The sequence below is a fragment of the Sus scrofa genome, chromosome 14 (assembly GCF_054392235.1).
Source record: "Sus scrofa isolate SSC_HxYL_T2T_F1_AM1 chromosome 14, Sscrofa_HxYL_maternal_Yorkshire_Landrace_v2.0, whole genome shotgun sequence".
Lineage (NCBI taxonomy): Eukaryota > Metazoa > Chordata > Mammalia > Artiodactyla > Suidae > Sus > Sus scrofa.
This window is the reverse complement of record NC_139396.1, coordinates 147,600,152-147,621,769: the sequence shown is the minus strand read 5'-3', so window position 1 is coordinate 147,621,769 and position 21,618 is coordinate 147,600,152. Positions and strand designations below refer to the sequence as shown.

The window sequence follows — 21,618 nt, the reverse complement described above, 5'->3', positions numbered from 1 at the left end:
CAGGGAGGTCTCCTTGCTTTGGGTGGTCCCAGGAGATCTCTAGGAGAGGTGGCCTGTGACCCGCTTGAGGGGAGCTCAGAAGAGGAGGAGCCAGCCTTGCAAATGCCTGGGGGATGAGTCTTCTGGGAAGGGACAGGACAGGTGGAGATCTTGAAGTCACAGGAACTGGAACTTGGGAGCAAAGCAGAGAGGGCATAAGAAGGGGCAGAGAGGTGGGCAGGCTCCGTGGCCACAGCAGGACATTTTGAATTGCTCTTGCAGCAAGAGCTACTCGGAGGTCTTACTTGGTAAGACTGTGATCTGCTTGAATTGTCCTTAAAAGATCATTCTGGTGGCTGTGTGGCAAAGGGATTGAGCAAATGAGTCAAAAGCACACAGGGTGTCAAGATAGACACAGACTCCGTGCTTTCTTTCTTTCTTTTTCTTTTCTTTTCTTTTTTTTTTTTTGTCTTTTTGTTCTTTTTAGGGCCGCACCTGCAGCATATGGAGGTTCCCAGGCGAGGGGTCAAATCAGAGCTACAGCTGCCAGCCTACACCATGGCCCCAGCAATGCCAGATCCAAGCCACGTCTGCGATCTACACCACAGCTCACGGCAGTGCTGCATCCTTAACCTGCTGAGCAAGACCAGGGGTTGAACCCACAACCCTGTGGTCCCTAGTTGGATTCATTTCCGCTGCGCCACGATGGGAACTCCATCCGTGCTGTCTTCCTAACTGTCCCCTAAACCCTTCCTGGTGGCCTCTTTAGTGAGGGACCAGTTACTTACAGGCACATCCTCTTGTTCCTCATTTTCTGGCAATCTCCAGCCGACACTGCTATTGATATACCGCCACGCAAGTTGTGTTTGTGAAAACTCCTACATGAGATGTGAACTGGGTCTGATGGTATCGCATTCAATTTTTCCCCCCCTTCAGATGGGCTCCTTCTCAAGAGAGCAACAGAAAGAAAATGATAATGAGGACATCTGTCAGGGTGGGGCTGTGTGGCTGAAAAACAAACGTATACCTTAGTGGGGAGGACTCCATGCATTCGTAAAGTGTCAGATGCGTAAAGGGTGTTGGAAAATCCGTGTGTGTGTGTGTGTGTGTGTGTGTGTGTGTGTGTGTGTGTGTGTGTGTTTAGAGTTGTTCTTTCTGATGGCTCTGCAAATGTGGAGAAGCTGAGACTAACGGATACGAGTTAAGCCTGCTTCTTAAAATCGATAGAGACAGAAAATAGATGAGTGATGACGCAACACTGAGCAGGGGAGGGATGGGGAGTGACACTGCTAGTGGGTATGGGGTCCCTTTAGGGGAGATGAAAATGTACCCCAAATACCAAAGGCACCAGTTGTGGTGACAGTCACACAATTCTCACTGAATTGTAAACTTTATTTATTTATTTATTTATATCTTTTTAGGGCCACACCCTTGGCGTATGGAGCTTCCCAGGCTAGAGGTTGAATTGGAGCTGTAGCCGCCAGCCTATGCCACAGCCACAGCAATGCTGGATCTGAGCCGTGTCTGCGACCTACACCACAGCTCATGGCAACACCAGATCCTTAACCCCCTGATGGAGGCCAGGGATTGAAGCTTCGTCCTCATGGATGATAGCCAGATTCATTCCCATTGAGCCATGATGGGAACTCTTGAATTGTACCCTTTAAATGGGCAGCTTTTATGCTCTGTGAATCACTTCTCAATAAAGCTTATAGAACAAAATCTGCTATTTGTAGCCCTGTGGGTTAAACTGAAATGGTGTTGACACTGAGAGCTATCAGATGCATTGGGTGCACTAAACATTCACTAGGTGTTACACGGCAGAAAATCAGGTGTCCTTGGCTAAAAGTCACAGAAGATAGTAGAGCCAGAAATTCAGCATATTTGAGTTTTATGTGGAGCACATGGGCATTTATTTATGATCAATGCCCTTACAACGATGAATCACCATATTCCTGGCTGAAACACCCCAAGAACAGCAGTGGCTTCTGCTTGGTAAATACTCACTAGCTGTCGGGAAAAGTGCTGTGCACTTTGTATCCATTAACTCACTTCTCCTCCTACGTGTTGGTGTAGGATGTATTCCCATTTTACAGAAGAGGAAATGGAGGCTTAGGGAGGACAACCTGTTTCAAGATCACACAGCTAAGGGGATGAAGCCCAGATTCGCATCAGGTCCATCTGACTGGAATCGGGCCTGGACCCTCTCACCCTGGGAGGGGGACCCTCCCTGGACCCTCTCACCCCGGGAGGGGGACCCTCCCCCAAAGCCATCATATCATAGTGAGGCTCCCAATTTGCCTGCACTGTGAGCTGAGAAATAGTCCCAACTCAGCTCCTAAGAAAGAGGCCAGACTGTACCCTGGTGATATGTCTCATCTCAAGTTCTCACTGGGGGGAGATGAGGAACCTTTAGAGTCTGTTCCTCAGCCTGTCCTTCAAGGAGGCGCAGAACAAACCTGGTTCAATGTCTTCTCTTCCATGCATGGTGCCCTTGCGTCCTGTGTATTTCAGCCAAACCAGGTGTCTTAATGGTCCCCAGCCCAGCCCCCTCCCCGTTGTCTACGATGCCTTCCTGCTCCTTTAAATCCTGCCCTCCTCCCCTTCCTTAAAGGCCCAGCAGAAAGGATGCTTCTTTTTTGAAAAATGTTTCTGGTTGCTCTCTCATCATTTTACATTCTTCTCTTTCCCTCGCCGTCTGTCTGTCTGTCTCTCTCCTTTCCTCCACCTCCCTCCATCTAACCTACCCTATTAAACTGTAAGCATTTTGAGGACAGGGGCTGGGAGTTAACACAAATGTAGTAGGAGAAATGCTGCCACGGTTGCTCTTGCCCACGGAACCCCTGCCAGAAGGCCACCCGACTCACCATGTCCCCAGATGTGCCCGGGCTCTCCCACCTCCAGGCTCTGCTGTACCTGCTCCCTGAGCCATCCGCACCTCATCACCCTTCCCCTGCTGCCCACCTCGCAGTGTCAGATTCCACTCCCTCCTCCCTGGAACTTTGTCTAGCTATTTGTCCCAGATTTCTGCATGATTCTCTCTTCTAGCGTATTGTCCCTGCCTCTGCTCTAGTCTTAACCTCCCAGGACAGCCCTCGAGTAGTTTCTCTCTGCGTTGATCAGCTCCCCAGGTAGGGTGTGTGCCGCGCACATAACTGGGGATGGCACGGGTGGTCTCTCTCCATAGTCCCCACAGAGCTGGGAACAACGGGGCACACACAGCAGCTCTCACCTGCTCAGTATTCATTGACTCTGTGGACAAAAAATTATTTCTTGTGTGTTGGGAGATTGTGTTTAGGAGTTTTAATAGAGATATTTATTTTATGTCTCTCCCTGTCCTCTCCCCGCCTCCTCTGTGCCATGCTGGACTTCCAACATCTTTTTCCTTTTCCAGTGTTAGACTTCACTAGGTCTAAGCTTTGCTGAACCTCAGGAAATAGTCTCTTCTCTCCCACTCCAGCAGGTGAACCCCTGAAGTTAATGAGAGAATGATCCAGCCACCCAGGGTCATGGTCTCTGTCACCTGGATGCCTAGGAAAATACCTGGCCAGGTGACAAGTAGAGATTATATGTGTTCATCTTCTCTTGCAGAGATAACACCAGGCAAAGTTAGGTTGCACAGAAAGCTTGAACAAACCAGAACTGGGGTTCTGGGAGGAACCTAAAAGCCTAAAGAGTAGTTCCATGATGTGTAAGATCATGTCTGATTCTGCATGGTGGATGCTGTGAGCACAAGTCCTTTGCTTTCATCTTCCTCGAGGGTGTGCAGACTCCTGAGAGACCCAGGGGAAGGTGTCACAGAGCAGGGATGGGAAAGCCATTTCAGAAAGGGTTCAAGTCCTTGTTTCTGAAACTTACTACCACCTGAATTAAAAGTGTTATTGTTTATTAGCAGGAAACCTCGGGCACAGTGGTGTGCTGGTGAATGTTTACCAATGTTTACCATACAACAGGCTCTGTGAGCGAGCACAGGGCATAGCCCCAGTTTGTAGAGTTTGCCAATTTCCATGGTGTAAATACCGGCCCCGTGGTTGATTTCAGGCTATTAAGGTGAAGTCACTGACCACACAGCTGGGCAGAGCCACGCAGGGCCAGCACTTGAGAGCAGGCAAGAGCCAGACCAGCTCATCACTCCTGGGGCAAGTCCCCTGACACCTCCAGTGCTCAGTGAGGTTAACTAGAGGTTGATGGGATTAGGGGAAATATATTTGAGTGCCTTTTGTAAATTGTGAAGTACCATATGCATATTAACCATTTTCATCAGTTTGTCTAAAATGCTTCTTTTTTTTTATAATTTTTTTCTTTTCCCACTGTACAGCAAAGGGGTCAGGTTATCCTTACATGTATACATTACAATTACATTTTTTCCCCCACCATTTCTTCTGTTGCAACATGAGTATCTAGACATAGTTCTCAATGCTATTCAGCAGGATCTCCTTGTAAATCTATTCTAAGTTGTGTCTGATAAGCCCAAGCTCCCGATCCCTCCCACTCCCTCCCCCTCCCATCAGGCAGCCACAAGTCTCTTCTCCAAGTCCATGATTTTCTTTTCTGAGGAGATGTTCATTTGTGCTGGATATTAGATTCCAGTTATAAGTGATATCATATGGTATTTGTCTTTGTCTTTCTGGCTCATTTCACTCAGGATGAGATTCTCTAGTTCCATCCATGTTGCTGCAAATGGCATTATGTCATTTTTTTTTATGGCTGAGTAGTATTCCATTGTGTATATATACCACATCTTCCGAATCCAATCATCTGTCGATGGACATTTGGGTTGTTTCCATGTCCTGGCTATTGTGAATAGTGCTGCAATGAACATGCGGGTGCACGTGTCTCTTTTAAGTAGAGTTTTGTCCGGGTAGATGCCCAAGAGTGGGATTGTGGGGTCATATGGAAGTTCTATGTATAGATTTCTAAGGTATCTCCAAACTGTTCTCCATAGTGGCTGTACCATTTTTTTTTTTTTAATAGTAATTCCCAGGAGTTCCTGTCGTGGCGCAGTAGTTAATGAATCCGACTAGTAACCATGAGGTTGCGGGTTCGGTCCCTGCCCTTGCTCAGTGGGTTAAGGATCTGGCGTTGCCATGAGCTGTGTTGTGGGTCACAGATACGGCTCGGATCCTGCATTGCTGTGGCTCTGGTGTAGGCCGGTGGCTACAGCTCCGATTGGACCCCTAGCCTGGGAACCTCCATATGCCATGGGAGCAGCTCAAGAAAAGGCAAAAAGACAAAAAAAAAAAAAAAAAAAAAAAAGGAAGAAGAAGAAAAAGGCAAACACAGCTGGGAAGCTTCTTCTTATGCTATGGTCAGACTTCAGTTTTTACCTCAGCAGGACACTTTAACCAATATCTTGGTTCTTTGGTTTTTTAAAACCCCTCTCAAGTGTCTGGATTTGGAATTAGGGGGTAGAAGGCAATGGTGGTACCAGGCCTAAGCTAAACTCCATCCCAGGACCCTAGGCCTAGATGCAAAAAGACTGCCACCCTCTCTCGTCACCTGCCTTCCCGTAAATGGCGCCAAGGGGACCACGGTCTGTCCCAATCTGGGCATCAGTGCTCTCTAGCGGTCCAGAAGGATGTGATGTTCTGCCAGCAGGGTTCAGGCTAAAACCCAACTGTTTGACTTGATCCATGTCTAAATGGAATTGCTGGTACAGGGACAACTTGAGATCCCTGTGTGACCTTAAAAGGCCATGTCACACTTCGGAAGGGATTCGGGGCATACGTTAGAAATGCCTGCTTGTATAGGTGAGTGGCAGTTTTCCCTGACATTCAGCTGATGTGGGCATCTGGGCACTGGCCTGGCACTGTGGGCGCTCCCTCGAAGAGATAACCTTACCACTAGAAGGGGTTGTCTCTACTTCTGCTCTGTGAGGGGTTCCTAGCCCTTCTGTACAGTCTTGGGGAAGTGGAGCATGTGGTAGGAAAGGCAGGTCTGGGAGTCAGGTCTCCTAACTCCTAATCCACGGTCTTTTCAGATGACTGTTCAGAAGGAGAGGTGGGGCTTTAAACCAATGACTGTGCTCTGGAATTAAATTACTAGGTGCCAGCAGAGAAAGGCCAGGGGAGGTTAAAGAAGGGTGTTGCCTCCATGAGTCATCTCAACCTAAAGGTGTGTCAAAGAGAGTCCCTCTGAGAAATAGGAGGATAAGATACCAAGCGTTAAGTCCCTTTCTAAGATTAACCTTCATCTGTGAAGGCAGGTGTAGCACAGCAGGGCAGAAGCATCATGTGATTTACACGGAGGAAATTTCCTGGCTGAATTGCTCGGATCCTAGTACCTCTTTGCCTTCTGGGGGAATCAGATTAACTGGATTTGAGCCTGAGCTGTTTCTATAATCAGGATCCCAGCTGACCCCTTGCTGACGGTGTCTTTTGTGCTGGGAGGGAGAGCAGGTGCCTCGCCTCAGAAAAAGCAAAGCAAGTATCGGGACTGCTTACAAGTGGAGAGCCACACGTGGCAGGAAGCTAGCTCAGAGGCGTCCTACAGCCTGCTGGGAGTGTTTGTGCCAAGACTGCCCAAAGTTTTGTGCTGAGTAATAATCTTAATTACCAAACTCACACGGTATAAGAAAATTAGGTCGGGGAAGCCAGTTCAAGAGAAGGATCGTTTTGGACAACTAATGACACAGTAACAGTGTGTAGCTTCAAGTAACTACCACTTGCCGCAGCAGGAAATGGACTTTTAGGTAAACTGCAAATTAAGCACTCTATGCATTTATTTAAACTCTTGAGTTTCTCGATTCCTTGGCTCAATATGAGTCCCCTTCTAGCAGAAAGAAAGAGTAGGATAGGAGGTGGGGAGAAGTGGTAGGAGGAGGAGAACACATCTCTCTGATGTGTATTACAATTCAATGGCAACTAATGCAGAAGCGGAGAACACATTCTTGGTAAGGAAGCAGTCTCTCTGAAAGGTGGACTCCCAGACTAGGATACTTCTGGGGATTCAGGCAGAATCCCAGCTTACCAGCAGCGTATCATTTTGTAATTGCAAACCCAGACCCGTCCCAACCAGAGATGGTTTTCCAAGCCAGGCCTCGGCTCAGGGTGGAGGCTGCAGGGAGGGTCCTCCAGATGGCGGGTGGCATTTCCTAGTTCTCTTACCCTTCCTCTGTACGTGTTCTTTTTCCCATAAATTGCTGCAGCCTGGAATCATGGCTTTTTATATCTGAAGTGTTATTTCCCATCTGCTTATTTACTAGCAGGTGTTACCTTTGGGATTATGACGCAGCTGGATGTTCATCGCTTCTGAGCTGTGTAATCAGAATTTAGTGCATTGCACGAGCTTGGTTTCCTCCTCTGCTGGATAAAACTTTCCTCTGGAAATCCCCCCACCCGGTGCTTCCGAGCGTGGGCTTTGGAGTCAGACTTCCTAGCTGTGTCATCTTGAACAAGGTGTTTAATTCCTGGCCTTGGTGGAGTCCTCCTGGACAATACACGAATAATAAAAGGGCGCCCCCTAAAGGCAGTGGTGAGGATCGTCAGTGATGGCGGGCATAAATCAGTTACAGGGCCTGGAACATAGTAAGAGTTTAGTAAATTATACTTTGTTACAGTAGTAGAATGGTGCTATGTAGTAAGGTCAGGAATCAGTAGCTTCACGTGGGAGATGCCTCAACAGTGGTGCTGGATGGTAAGAAAGGACAATTCGGGTTATTTGATATGTGAAATCAGAAGTATCCCAGAAATTTGGAGGAATTGACCTTATGCTTTTCTAAGGTCAGGAACGATACCTTGTGAAACAAAAGCAAAATAACACCAAACGAGAAAATTAAGTGCTGGGTGACAACACGGGTATTTAGTTCTTTAGGATTTGGAGGAGAGGAAAACATTTTTTTTTTTTCTTTTTATGGCTGCACCTGCAGCATGTGGAAGTTCCCAGGCTGGGGGTCGAATCGGAGCTGCAGTTGCCCACCTGTGCCACAGTCACAGAGGTGCTGGATCTGAGCTGCAGATGCAGCTTATGGTGACGCTGGATCCTTAACCCACTGAGCGAGGCCAGGGATCGAACCAGCATCTTCACAGATGCTATGTTGGGTTCTTAACCTGCTGAGCCTACTCTATGTTTATACTAATCTTCCCAATATTTCTTTCTGGGTCTCTGCCTTTTTTTTTTTTTTTTTTTTTTTTTTTTTTTTTTTTTTTTTGCTTTTAAAACATCAAAGTGTTTGATAGTTTATTCTTATTTCTTTTTTTTATTTTATTTTTATTTTCCCACTGTACAGCAAGGGGGTCAGGTTATCCTTACATGTATACATTACAATTACATTTTTCCCCCACCCTTTCTTCTGTTGCATCATGAGTATCTAGACAAAGTTCTCAATGCTATTCAGCAGGATCTCCTTGTAAATCTATTCTAAGTTGTATCTGATAAGCCCAAGCTCCTGATCCCTCCCACTCCCTCCCCCTCCCATCAGGCAACCACAAGTCTCTTCTCCAAGTCCATGATTTTCTTTACTGAGGAAATGTTCATTTGTGCTGGATATTAGATTCCAGTTATAAGTGATATCATATGGTATTTGCCTTTGTCTTTCTGGCTCATTTCACTCAGGATGAGATTCTCTAGTTCCATCCATGTTGCTGCAAATGGCATTATGTCATTCCTTTTTATGGCTGAGTAGTATTCCCTTGTGTATATATACCACCTCTTCTGAATCCAATCCTCTGTCGATGGACATTTGGATTGTTTCCATGTCCTGGCTATTGTGAATAGTGCTGCAATGAACATGCGGGTGCACGTGTCTCTTTTAAGTAGAGTTTTGTCCGGATAGATGCCCAAGAGTGGGATTGTGGGGTCATATGGAAGTTCTATGTATAGATTTCTAAGGTATCTCCAAACTGTTCTCCATAGTGGCTGTACCAGTTTACATTCCCACCAGCAGTGCAGGAGGGTTCCCTTTTCTCCACAGCCCCTCCAGCACTTGTTATTTGTGGATTTATTAATGATGGCCATTCTGACTGGTGTGAGGTGGTATCTCATGGTAGTTTTGATTTGCATTTCTCTTATAATCAGCGATGTTGAGCATTTTTTCATGTGTTTGTTGGCCATCTGTATATCTTCTTTGGAGAAATGTCTATTCAGGTCTTTTGCCCATTTTTCCATTGATTGATTGGTTTTTTTGCTGTTGGGTTGTATAAGTTGTTCATATATTCTAGAGATTAAGCCCTTGTCAGTTGCATCATTTGAAACTATTTTCTCCCATTCTGTAAGTTGTCTTTTTGTTTTCTTTTGGGTTTCCTTTGCTGTGCCAAAGCTTTTCAGTTTGATGAGGTCCCATGGGTTTATTTTTGCTCGAATTTCTATTGCTTTGGGAGATTGACGTGAGAAAATATTCATGATGTTGATGTCAGAGAGGGTCTCTGCCATTTTAAAGAGACAGATCATAGGAGGAACCTCACCCCCCCCCGCCCCCTCCCCGCAGGCTCTGCTGCCAGGGCTGCTTCTGTGGCTGCATTCAGCGTACTGCAGCTGGTCACCTCCCTTCCCAGAATAGACTCCTCTAAGCCACATGCTTCTTGCTTGAACTTTCCTGGGCATTTCATTCTCCAATGAACTCAAGCATAAAGCTGCCACCACATTTTCTAAATCTTACTTCTAAAATTCTTAACCTGCTGAGCCACAACGGAAATTCCAAGAATAAAATATGTTATCATTATAAGCCATAGGGAGAGCTTCGGAGAAGAGCCAGGACATGGGCTGGGCCCCATGTGTCAGGTGTGACTTGAGCAGGTGAGGAAAGAAGCTATTCCAAATGAGGCACCAGGCCTGAGAGAGTGAAGGGAAGATGAAGCGAAAGACCGGGAAGCAGTCAGGCCTTCTCCCTGAAGAGGGCTGTGTGTATTTACGGGAATGGACAGCAGAGGATGTTGGCGTGTGGTCTTTGGTGTTGGCCTGCCTGCGTTTGAAACCACTTAGCACAGTGAGAGGTACTCAGCAAAGGGTGTTCCTTCTTAGGTATCTGAACAGCTGTCTTAGGCCATGTTATTGAAGATCTCTGAAACTAGGTAAAGAACTTTAGGCTTGATGAATGGGGACGCAGAGAGATAATTGCAAGTCTTTTTATTTTATTGCATTTTTATTTTTAAGTGCAGTCTTAGATTCATTGAAAATTTGAGAAGATAATACAGAGAGTTTCCATACCCTAGTTTTCCATATGTGGAACATCTTACATTAATATAATTCTTTGGTTATAGTTAATGGATCAAAATTGACACATTGTTAATGTAAGTCTGTACTTGACTGTATTTCTTTCTTTTTTTTTTTTCCTTTTTGCCATTTTTCAGGCCACTCCTGCGGCATATGGAGGTTGCCAGGCTAGAGGTCGACACCAGAGCCACAGCAACTCGGGACCACGTCTGTGACCTACACCACAGCTCACGGCCACACCGGATCCTTAACCCACTGAGCAAGGCCAGGGATCGAACCCGAAACCTCATGGTTCCTAGTCGGATTCGCTAACCACGGAGCCATGATGGGAACTCCTTGACTGTATTTCTTTAGTTTTATCCGATGTCTTTTCTCTGTTCTGGGATCCCATCCAGGACACCATCTTACACTTAGTTGTCATATCATTTTAGGCTCCTCTTGTCCTCTTGGCTGTGATGAAAGAACTTTTTTTTTCTTTTTTACTAGAAATAATTTTATTTTATTAAAAAATTGATTATAGTTGATTTACAGTGTTGTGCCAATTTCTGCTGTACAGGAAAGCGACCCAGTCATTCGTATATATACATTCTCTTTCTCATATTATCTTCCATCATGTTCTAGCCCAAGAGACTGGGTATAGTTCCCTGTTTTATACAACAGGACCTCATTGCCTATCCATTCTAAATGGAATAGTTGGTATCTCCCCAGTCCATCCCACTTCCTTCCCTTCCCCCCACTTGGCACCACAAGTCTGTTCTCTATGTCTGTGAGTCTGTGTCTGTTTTGTAGATAGGTTCCTTTGTGCCATATTTTAGATTCCACATACAAATGATATCATATGGTATTTGTCTTTCTCTTTCTTATTATGAAAATCTCTAGTTCCATCCATGTTGTTGCAAATAACATTATTGTGTTATTTTTCGCGGCTGGGTGGTATTCCATTGTATTTAAGTACCACATATTCTTCATTCATTCATCTGTCCATGGACATTTAGGTTGCTTCCATGTCTTGGCCATTGTGAATAGTGCTGCAGTGAACATAGGGGCGCATGAGTCTTTTTGGATAGAAGTTTTGTTTGGCTCTATGCCCAGGAGCGGGATTGCTGGATCATGTGGTAGTTCTATATTTATTTTTCTGAGGAAGTGCCATACTGTGTTCCGTAGTGCTTATACCAGTTTGCATCCCCACCAACAGTGTAGGAGGGTTCCCTTGGGAGGACTTTCCTCCTTGTTTTTGATGATCTTGATGATTTGGAAGAGGACTGGTGAGGTTTCTATAGAAGCTCATTTTGTCTCTTCTCACTTTGGGGATTTTCTCATGACCAGACTAGGATTATGAAGTTTGAGGGAAGGAAGGTCACAGAGGCCAAGTGCCAGTTCCCGTCACATCGTATCAAAGGTACATAGTGTCCACAAGTCTTGTTGACGTTGACCTTGCCCCCCGGGTAAGGTGGTGCTTGTCAGATTTGTCCACTCTAAAGTTTCTCTCCCCACCCCCTTCCGTACTGTCTCTCTGGAAGGAAGTTACCAGGCACAGCCCCAACTTAAGGAGTGGGGAGTGATGCTCCCCCTCTTTGAATGGCCCGCTCTTCGCTGGTTGCCTTGAAGGAGAGAGAGCCAGGGAGCAGGGAACTCTCAGCAATCTGAGAAAAGGGGCTTGAAGGCTGGAGTCCTGTGATGAGTGAAAGGGTGACTAAGGGGTGTTAAGAGTGGGCAGAATTTAGCAGGAGAGGAAAGAGAGGGTGGGGTCAGGATGACTACAAGGTTCCAAGCGTCAGTGATTAAGGGATTGTTTGGGTGTAAAGAGCACTGCATTGGTTTACTGCCAACTCTCCATTTCATGGCTGGGTCACCTTGGGTGAGTCACTTTGTTCCTCTGAATCTCAGTTTGCCCATTTGTAAAATGGACCGGACGGTCTTTTTGCGTCCTACTTCCTGGAGCTCTTGTGAGAGTGATGTGAGATAATGCAGATGGAAGGGCTTTGAAAGCCATCAAACCCAGGGTGGTTTCAAAGGCTGCTGAAGGGAGGGATGAAGCTAATGAGAGGGAAGGGAATTTATTACCTGGGAGATTCTGATTATTTCAGATAACCTGGGGTAAGTTGTAACTCACACTGGGTATACTGTCACAGGCTCGTGATAGCCACCTTGCTAAGGAGATTTTGTTTCAAATGTGCTTTCTTAGATGTTCTGATTCTGGTGGTCTAGTTCCAAGATCTGTCCATGGGGGGAACTTGGGTCAGACGAGTTTGGTTCTGGAATATTGGGGAGGGAAGGGCTCCACCTAATCTTTTTAGCTTTCCTAGCACCTGTAATGACCTCTGCCTGGGGACACTGAGGGTGAACAGCTTTCCTTGACGGTCTCAACACCCCAAGTCTCATCACCTGCAATCTCTAATAGGCATTTCAAAGCAACACATCCAGAATAGAACTTTGATTCTACGAGTCTCAGGGAGATGGCTAAACTAACCTGCTTTGCTTGACTGTGAAAGATAGTTTGCAGTTTCTCACTAGCGTTGCAATGGGCTGTTTTATCTTAGTTGCCAGAATCCCTCCCAGTGGGATGTTATGCAGTGAAGGAATCCCTTTACCTTTTCAGGCAAATAGACTCTTGGCTCTTCATATACGTTTCCTCATTATTCGGGACGTAGGCAACCATGCTTTTGGTTTTTCATTGTACTCCTCTCATTTTAGCAACAATCTGATGAGCCATGGAAGATTTTAACCATGTCCATGCAAGGGCCAGGGTATATCACTGACTACTTGGTACCGGAGAAAGACTGGGAGGCCTGAGTGCTAAGTGTACCTTTGCTAATAACTCACTGCTGACTTTGGGCAAGAACTGTAAGCTCTTTTCTCCTAATTTTCCCTATCAATAGAATAAGGAGGGACCACTCAGGCTCTGAAAGATGAAGTAATCATGTGAAAATTAGCAACAGAGGAGTTTCCTGGTGGCTCAGCAGGTTAAAGATCCAGTGCTATCACTGCTGTTGCTGTGGTTATTGCTACGGTGTTGGTTCGATCCCTGGCCAGGAAACTTCCACATACCGTGGGCGAAGCTAAAAAGAAAATTAGCACCAGAGCCAGATGGCAAATAAGAGGCGTACAGAATTAATGTCATCTTCATTGCAGCTGACTCAGCATATTTCAGAAAGGAATTGAGCCAACAAACATACATTTGGTATTAACCAAACTGCCAAAGGAAATTACGTAAAAAACAATAAACCTCTTTATTAATCTTTAAAAAGGAGAGAGATGCTTTTGTCCATATTGATTTGAAATGGGATGCAATAAATCCTGAGTCTCTTTGGGTCTTTGGAGTTCATCTTTCTCTAACAAGCGAAGCCTGTGTCTTCGCAAGTAGGCAGTTCTGGTAAGTGTGTGCCTAGGCTGGGGTTCAATGGAAAGACAAACACGATATAGTCTCTGCTTATCCCTGGGTGAAAACCCAGGGTCATCTCTGGGCACGGAGGATTTCACAGTGTAATGTATATTTCCAAAGGGAGGTGCTTGCAAAATGCAGAAGCCGATCCCAATTCTGACCTTTGTGACTTGTGCCAGCATGTGCACTGGCACCTTTGTTGAGATAAAGGAAAGAGCCAAGAAGTGAAGTGATATTTTCCTTCCCTCATCATTACTCAGCATGGTTGGCTTGCTTAGCTATAAAAAATTCAAGTGTCAGGAGAAACTGCAGTGCAGTTTCTCATCCAAAAATGCCTTCTCCCTCATAGTCAAGAGACCCACTGTGTTCTTTTTTTTTTTTTTTTTCTTTAGGGCTGTACTCGCGGCATATGGAAGTTCCCGCGCTTGGGGTCTAATCAAAGCTGTAGCCTCTGGCCTCCACCACACAATGCAGGATCCGAGTCGCGTTTGCGACCTACACCACAGTTCATGGCAACACCGGATCCTTTTATGGGTTTTTTTTGGCTTTTTAGGGCCGCACCTGAGACACATGGAGGTTCCCAGGCCAGGGGTCTAATTGGAGCTATTGCTGCCGGCCTATGCCACAGCCACAGCAATGCAGGATCTGAGCCACGTCTGTGACCTACACCACAGGTCACGGCCACACCAGATCCTTAACCCACTGAGTGATGCCAGGGATCGAACCCACAACCTCATGGTTCCTAGTCGGATTTGTTTCTACTGCACCACGACAGGCACTCCTCTGTGTTCTAATATTGTTTCTAAAGTGGGTGGTCTTGTGGATTGCTTTTTTCACTGTCACTTTTCTCTGTAACTTGCTTAACCATGTTGTCTGAATTCGAAGGGGATAATGATTCTTAAACTCTAGGGTGCATAAAAATCACCGGAGGAGCTTACTCAAATGACAGGTCCCCGACTCCCACCCCTAGTTCAGTGGGGCTGAGGAATCTGCATTTTAATATATGGCGCAGGGGGTCTGATATAGGGGATCAGCAGAGCTACCCTGAGGATTACTGCCTGGATGCCACACCCAGCTAGCAGTGCCTCACTGCACACACTGTGTGTGTTCCCTTTGTAAGCCAAGTCCTAGCTACCACTCCCAGAACTGCACTTGTGCCCAGCTAGATAAATTATTGCCTGGTTTACAACAAGCATTGCTTGACTTATAATGATGTCTGAATTAGACACATAGCATGGGAGGACCATGAACTTGGGAACAGAAATCCTGGATGTAGATCTCTGAGCCTCCACTTGGCTCAAGGCTGCTCCGCTTCTCTTAGACTCTATTTCCTCATCTGTCAAATGGGAACAATATTACCCATCTCAGAAAGGATGGGGGGTGGTTGGAGAGAGAGTTGGTGAGGATAGAATAAAATGACTTATATGTCAGCACCTAACACCGTGCCTGGCGCTTAATCAGACAGATGCTCAATCAATATTATTTTCCTCCATTCTTATAGGAAGCAGGAATTTGAAACAAACAAACAAAAAACCTCACATAAAGCAGATATTGTTAAGGGAAACTTTTTTTTAATGCCCAGGTGAATCGATTTTTGGCCTTGTTACACATCGCTTTAAAAGGCAGTGGTTGTTTGGAGATCTTAGAAGGATCTCCTTAATTCCTTTAGATAGTACTGACTTCTGCTGTGGGTACAGGTTTCCGAGAGATGCCAGCAGGCAGATAAGGAACTGCAGGTGTATCACGACGTTGGTACCTTTGCTGAACACTCCCCGGGGGCCAACGCAGAGAATTTGGATCAGGTGTTTAACCTGAAACTACACCTGCTCCTAGCCTGAATTGCACAAAAGAACCTTGTTTCTAAGAATTTAGCTAGGAGTGGATTATTTGGACTGTCTTGTTCAAACTCTTTCCAGGCGAAATGAGAACATTTCAGTGGTCTGAGAGAAACAATGTGTTATTGTACTTGTGTACAGAGAGCTCAGTGGCTGGAGGTGCTTTTCTAAATTGAGTTTCATCCATATCGCCCACATCAACCCCCCTGTCCAACCCAGTTTTACCATTTGGAAAAAAAAAATCATCTTTGTTCTTTGTATTGGTTGATTAATTTTAGGTTCACTGTCCTTATCCCATATCACGCTCATGTAGGGTTTTTTTTTGTTTGTTTGTTTGTTTTTTTTGTCTTTTTGCCATTTCTCGGGCCGCTTCCGTGGCATATGGAGGTTCCCAGGCTAGGGGTCGAATTGGAGCTGTAGCCGCCGGCCTATGCCAGAGCCACAGCAACTTGGGATCCGAGCCACGTCTGCAGCTTACACCACAACTCATGGCAACGCCAGATCCTTAACCCACTGAGGAAGGCCAGGGATCGAACCCGAAACCTCATAGTTCTTAGTTGGATTCTTTAACCACTGAGCCATGACGGGAACTCCCTCATGTAGGTACTTCTGTAATACATTTTTATATATCACACGTTCCTCCTCGTGAGAACACAGATCAGAAAGGGGATTTATTTATTTATTATTATTTTTTTCTTTTTTCTTTTTATTTTCCCACTGTGCAGCAAGGGGATCAAGTTATCCTTACATGTATACATTTTTTTCCCCTACCCTTTGTTCTGCTGCAACATGAGTATCTAGACATAGTTCTCAATGCTACTCAGCAGGATCTCCTTGAGAAAGGGAATTTAATAGCAAAAAGTTCCTCTGATTCTCTGGCTGGAGAAACTGCACGTTCAAGTTCAATGTAGACTCTTGGGTGACCTCGAGTCACGGGTGTCCCCTGGTTTCCTTCTCTCTTGGTGCTTTGTAAGGAGAGCCTGTAAATCCTATTCCTGGGGCCGGGCAGTCACAATCCCATTTGCTAAAGGCTACACTCTGGAAACTGAGAGACTAATCCCTGTGAGCCCCATCATGTGATTGCCGAGCCTGCAAAGATCTTCTGATCCAGTCCCCTTTGGTTTACAGGAGAAGACCCTGAGGTTCAGCGAGATCCACTTTGTTACTAACTTATTATTATTATTATTTTTAATGCCTGCCTGCCATGTGTGCATCTGGAACTGTACACACAACAGGAGGCTGCCAGTAGGCTTCCCGCAGGTTGAATGAGTAGTCGAATGACGATCAGAAAGGGCTCTGGTAGATAAGGAACTCGCCTGTACACCTGCCAGCTAAGAACGAAATAAGCACTGACTGGGCCCCTTCGGGGCATGGACATGCTTCTCTGTGCTGAGGAGCTGGGGGAGGGAGGAGGAGCGCAGATGGGGAGAAGCGAAATAGGAACTTTAATAAACAGCCCCCATCTTCAAGAAACTTACAGTCTGCCGTGAATTCCTAGTCAAAAGGCACTTTTCAAAATCAAGATAAGGACATATCGCACAATATGGAACCAAACTAGATCATATATTTCATGAGCCAATGACATAGTCCTGGAGACATTTGGGAAGAAGAGAGAAGCCCGCTGGCTCCAAGAGGAACAAGCCCAGTGCTCTCCCCACTGGACCGGGAAAGCCACAGCTCACTTACCTACCTGTGTATCCCCGTGATGATTCTGATGTGGGGACGGGGGCTCAACTGAGGCGTATGGAATCAACACGTGGTGCATTTGATACTAAACTCGTGGATATATTTATGGCTGCCTGCAATGGCTCCTGGGGCAGGAATGCTCTCTGCTCACATGGATCTTCTGTCTTTTTTCTTTCAGTGGCTCATCCCCAGGACCCGCACCACCCGCCAGAGAAGCCTGTCATTCACTGCCACAAATGTGGGGAGCCATGCAAGGGCGAAGTGCTTCGGGTCCAGACCAAACATTTCCACATCAAATGTTTCACCTGCAAAGGTACGGAGCCTCAGCTTCCTGCCCATGTGGCATGTCACACTCTTACTTGCTGTAAGGCCATCCCATTCCCTTTCATGCCACCCCAGCTCACTGGGTGATAGATGAACCTGCTCACAAGCCCTGCAATTGCACACCTTCTCCAATTTGGGACTGGATTAGGCTTAAAGGGGAGACTGAGTTCCCCGGCAAGGCCAGTGGTACACAGGCCTTTGGGTGTCCACCGAGGTCCCTGATCCTGGTGAGGAGGCTAATCGCGGAAGAGCAGTAAAAATGTGGTTTTGTGTTTTGTATTTTATAATTCCTCTTAACAAATTGTTTTTAAATATTTTAAGTTTTATGGAGGTATAGCTGACTTACAATGTTGTTTTAATATCTGCTGTACAGCAAAGTGATTCATATATATAAATGAATCAAAGTATATATACACATACACACATATTCTTTATTTTTTTTAATTATTTTTTTATTTTTTTTTGCTTTTTAGGGCTGCACCTGCAAAATATGGAAGTTCCCAAGTTGGGATCGAATTGGAGCCGCAGCTGCCAGCCCTATGCCACAGCCACAGCCATGTGGGATCCAAACCACATCTTTGACCTGCACCGTAGCTCACGGCAATGCCTGATCCTTAATCCACAGAGCGAGGTCAGGGATTGAACCCACATCCTCGTGGATACTAGTGGGATTCCCTACCTCTGAGTCACAACGGGAACTCCACACACACGTTCTTTTTCATATTCCTTTCCATCATGGTTCATCACAGGATTTGAATATACTTCCCTGTGCTATGCAGTAGGATCTAATTGATCTGTATGTTATGTTTCTTTTCCTCTGAGATGAGGGACTCGTACTTCATAGTAACCAGGTCCCAAAGCCACTTTTTAATAGGAGGACTGAAAACTTTAAGATTGGATGCTAAGTCACTGGCCCTGTGTGTGTGCCGAGAATTAAGCAAGAACACTTGGAAGGACTCCAAGCAGAAAAATACCTCCCATCTCAGAAGCTACCCATTTGTGGTTGATGTCTGTTAATAGGCCACCCTTTGGGATGTAGAGCTCTGGGTATCTATGTATGAACTATGCTGTCCTTTTATTCTGGAGCCAGAGCGTGGCCAATTGGGCCAAAAAGGAAGAAGAGAGCAGTGTCTGTGTGTATGTTTGCAAAATAGGTTACTTGAGCTGAGGACATGCCTGGTGGGCTCAGCCTGGGGCTGAGGGATGTAGGATGAGGTGGCAGAGGCACAAGACCAGGGTGTCGGCTCTGGAGCTTTACTCTGAGCTCTGCATGTGGTACCCACCTTATCCCCGGAAACCCAGTTTCATTTTGAGTCTCTCAAGCTACGAAGGGTGAGCATCGTCATCTAAGCCAGGTGTCCCTGGGGGCTCTTAAATAGGCTCCAGGCTGTCTAGAGACCCTCAAATACTTGGTAAAAGAGTTTCGGGGATCCACATTGTTTTTTTTCACTGAGCATAAACTTTGCAGGAAAAGAGAGCACTAGCATATGGCTCAGGTGAGAAGACGGAAGAACGAGAAGGCATGCGTTTAGCTCCCACTGAGCATGACCAAGGTTTCAGTGGCCATAAACATATCTTCTAGAGGGACATTCTTTGAGCCTCCTGAAAACCCCTATAAGCACAATAAATCCCCAGTTTTCAGACAACTCACACTGGTTATCAGGAAACATCAGGGTCACACCGAGAACACTCATTGTGCTGCCACCTTGTGTGGCTAAGTCCTGCTGTTGCTGCTGCAGCAGCTCTGAGGTCCCAGGCAGGGGACCTATCGCTGTGTCCTTATCTATAAAATAAAGAGACTAGACCACGTGATATTTAAATCAGCCCAGGTCTGAAATTGCTGCTTCCATGTATACATAACCATATATGTGTATAACAGAGAACCCGGAGGTGCTAAATTAGAGCCTCGTAGGTAGCATGTTAGAGAAAAATTAACTTCTGCTTACATCCAGATTGGCTAACTTGGAGTCAGGCATTATAGTTTGTTTTCTGTTTTTGTTCATAAATTTCCTGAGACATGACTTAGGAGCAGATTTGGTAGATTTTGTGTAAATAAATATAAAATGTGAACAGAGGCAGCCCTGTGTGTAGTTTATATGCCTAGCTGAAAGTACAAACTGTTAGTCTCTGGGTAGTTACTGTCAATACATCAAGATATTAGAAGGAGCATTTGTTTGTCCCCCAGGAGGGGGGAGCCTCCTTGCTTTTCTTCTCTTCGAGTTTCAATCTAAGTACCAAATGTAAGTTACTTATGTTGGAAAGTTGTATGATATGAACTTTATTTCAGTCTATCCATGTGTTCCCAAAAAATTGCATTTTTGTATAAATTACCGCCTATTTTGAGAGCATTTATTATTTGCAGGAATTATTTTTAATTTAAACAATACTTTACTAGAATAATATTATCTGTTCTTTTAAATTTGTATTTTCTCAAACTTAATTAATCAGTGTCTGCCATCTGACATCTCCAGTTTTGTGGGGTCACCTTTTTCTTTTTTATTCTCCAAAGAAAGTGCTTTAAGCTCCCCATGCCTTATATTCTAGCAAGTTCATGCCTTTTTCCCAAGATTCTAGAGTAGTGTCATCCAATAGAAACATGATTCAAGCCACATACGTAATTCTGAATTTTCTAATAGGTGTATTAAGGTATAAAGGGGAGTTCCCCTTGTAGCTCAGTGGGTTAAGAACCTGATTAGTATCTATGAAGATGCGGGTTCAATCCCTGGCCTTGCTCAGTGGGTTTAGGATCTGTCATTGCCATGAGCTGTGGTATAGGTCTCAGACACAGCTTGGACCCTGTGTTGCTGTGGCTGTGGTGTAGGCAGGCAGCTGCAGCTCCGATTCGACCCCTAGCCATCCATATGCCACAGGTGTGGCCCTAAAATACATAAACAAATACAGATATAAAGGGACAGGTGCAATTAACTTTCATAATGTATTTTTGTCTCTATGTACCTGAAATACTATTATTTCAAGTTATTACAATAACATTTTTGAGATATTTGATACTTTTCTAAAAATACTAGTTTAATAGTACCTTTCAAGTTGGATGAATCAGTCACATTTCAAGGTCTCAAGAGCCACAGGCAGGTAGTAGCTACTGTAGTGGACAACAGAGTTCTGGAGAGCCCTCCAGGTTCCCATTCTTGAGGGGCTCTCTCGCTCTGAATTCTTGCCACTCCCAAGTTCTTGGTCTCCACTTTATGGAAGTGCTACAGCTTTTGCATGGCTTCAGTGCACACTAGACACCATTTCTCTTCCTCTTTTTCCCAAAGTTCCACCTCACAAGGCAGCTGTTTTCAGCAGACTTTACCGAACATTTGGGATGACAGAAGGAGTTACAGCACAGTATAAGCAACAACTACCCTAATAGTCTCAGGCTGTCTCCCTTCTTCCCTTTCTCCTTCCCTCCCTCCCGTCCTATCTTTTTTTCTTTCTTTTCTTTTTCTTCCTTTTTAGGAATGGACTTTAACTTTTAGAGCCATCTTACATTTACAGAAAAACTGAGCAAAAAGCGCAGACAGGGGCCATTTCTCATACTTACTTAGAACCTCATGTGCCGCCATCTTGGTAAGTTTTCCTCTCTGTACAAAGACCCGTCTCCCCTCCACTCCAGGGGCCCCCAGCTGCCTTCTCCTTCACTCTGAGATCAAGACTGCATTTCCTTAGGGTCTCTACTTTTTATGAGCTCATTAGGGTGGTTGCCCAGAAGAAACAGTAGTCTTCTCCTTGAGGAATATTATCTTCCTCCTAACCCAAGTGGTCTGGACTGAAGCTAAGTCTCCACACAGGAGTTTTGTTTTCTTCCTGTTACATCTAATGTAGACGAGTCCCATATACACAAGTAACAGGTGTTGCCAAGGATATGGAGAAAAGGGAACCCTTGCGCACTGTTGGTGGGAATGCAAATTGGCGCAGCCACCATGGACAGCAGGATGGAGATGCCTCAAAAAATTAAAAATAGAATGATCCAACTCTTCCATTTCTGGATACTTATCCAAAAAATATGGAAACGCTAGTACAGAATGATACACCCACCCTTACGTTCATTACAGCATTATTTACAATAACCAAGACATGGAAGAGACCTAAGTGCCCATCAAGAGATGAAAGGAGAAAGAAGACGTGATGTGTAGGTGTATATATATGTAACGGAATATTACCCAGTCGTAAAAAAGAGTAAAATCTTGCCATTTGCAAAAGAATAAATGAATGGACCTAGAGGGTATTACACCCAGTGAAATAAGTCAGACAGAGAGCAAC

General features: G+C 45.3%; 1 protein-coding gene and 1 long non-coding RNA gene across 51 annotated transcripts in view; one reads left to right on the top strand and one right to left on the bottom strand.

The window, feature by feature from the left end:
- ABLIM1 (actin binding LIM protein 1) overlaps positions 1–21,618 on the top strand; it is a 338,773-nt gene that overhangs the window by 156,750 nt on the left and 160,405 nt on the right. For 36 of the 50 annotated variants that reach the window (XR_014826278.1, XR_014826285.1, XR_014826292.1 and 33 more), the window contains one exon: positions 17,210–17,344. Coding sequence is in view for 1 of the 50 variants with exons in the window: in XM_021073348.2 (XP_020929007.1) it covers positions 17,210–17,344 (135 nt within the window). In the remaining 49 variants the exon portion in view is untranslated. Of the gene's footprint in view, positions 1–17,209; positions 17,345–20,814; positions 20,926–21,618 lie in introns of all 50 variants that reach the window. The other 14 variants (XR_014826312.1, XR_014826304.1, XR_014826306.1 and 11 more) reach the window with 1 other exon arrangement.
- LOC146397069 (uncharacterized) overlaps positions 1–21,618 on the bottom strand; it is a 128,990-nt gene that overhangs the window by 78,196 nt on the left and 29,176 nt on the right. The window lies entirely within an intron of this gene.